Below are 924 nucleotides of genomic sequence, written 5' to 3'. Positions count from 1 at the left end.
TGTGTGTGTGTGTGTGTGTGTGTGTGTGTGTGTGTGTGTGTGTGTGTAGAACGTGGGGAAGAGGATGTCCTGCAGTCAGTTCATCACCAACCTGGAGGGTCTCAACGATGGAAAAGATTTCCCCAAAGATCTGCTGAAGGTATGGCTGACACACACACACTTTTACATGCACACACGTGTATACAACACACACACGGATGCTTGTGATTGTCAGAGCAGAAAAATGAAAAAGGAGACTTGTGTGTGTGTGTGTGTGTGTGTGTGTGTGTGTGTGTCTCTCTCCCTCCCACTCGTTTGTTTCCATCTCAGCCTCAGAGCGATCAACATGAATCTGCGTCACCTCTTTACCTCCTCCATCATCATCACACTAACTCTGTTAATGTGTGTGTGTCAGTGGCGGGCCGTGTATTTTATACCTGGGCCTTCTGTGCTGTCCTACTACACTTGAACCATCTCCTAATAATCTCATTATGACGCGCAAGCTACAGTTATTTGTTTCTAGGGGTGTAACAAACAACATCCCAAATGTCCGACCCAAGTTAGGGAGGACCTGGACCTGTATTGTATCCGATTTCGAGCCTCGTTCCCTGGTTGACAGTCAGTGCATGTCCCCCGGATAAATAGCGGAATACATCCCAAATGTCTCACTGTCATTTGGGACATTTCTGACATTTGGTCTAGGCCATTTAGACTAAATGGCCTGCCCATATACATTTAGTCAAAATGTCTGATTTTGATTTATGAGGACATTATGTTATTTATGTAGCCAATACTGACATTTGGCCTACATTTGTATGGGCTTGCTATGTAGGCGAAATTGCCTAACCAGTATCCGATTTCGAGCCTCGTTCCTGGGGTGACAGTCAGTGCATGTCCCCCGGACAAATGGCGGAATACATTCGGGACAACTTCGCGAACTTTGAA

The 924-nt window shown here is 46.0% G+C and overlaps 1 protein-coding gene across 1 annotated transcript in view; it reads left to right on the top strand.

Annotated features, from left to right (window-relative positions):
* The window catches only part of LOC116378649 (PH and SEC7 domain-containing protein 1-like), a gene marked incomplete at its 3' end in the record, with an annotated part of 5,391 nt that extends 4,971 nt beyond the window's left edge, over positions 1–420 (top strand). Inside the window, exon 6 of the mRNA XM_031840550.1 lies at positions 50–420. Coding sequence (XP_031696410.1) covers positions 50–420 — 371 coding nt within the window. The remainder of the gene's footprint in view (positions 1–49) is intronic.
* Positions 421–924: the final 504 nt, after the last annotated feature.

Source organism: Anarrhichthys ocellatus, unplaced genomic scaffold (assembly GCF_004355925.1).
Source record: "Anarrhichthys ocellatus isolate YVR2014 unplaced genomic scaffold, GSC_Weel_1.0 scaffold2940, whole genome shotgun sequence".
NCBI lineage: Eukaryota > Metazoa > Chordata > Actinopteri > Perciformes > Anarhichadidae > Anarrhichthys > Anarrhichthys ocellatus.
Note: the sequence above shows the minus strand (reverse complement) of the source record. Positions and strands in the feature narration are given on the sequence as shown.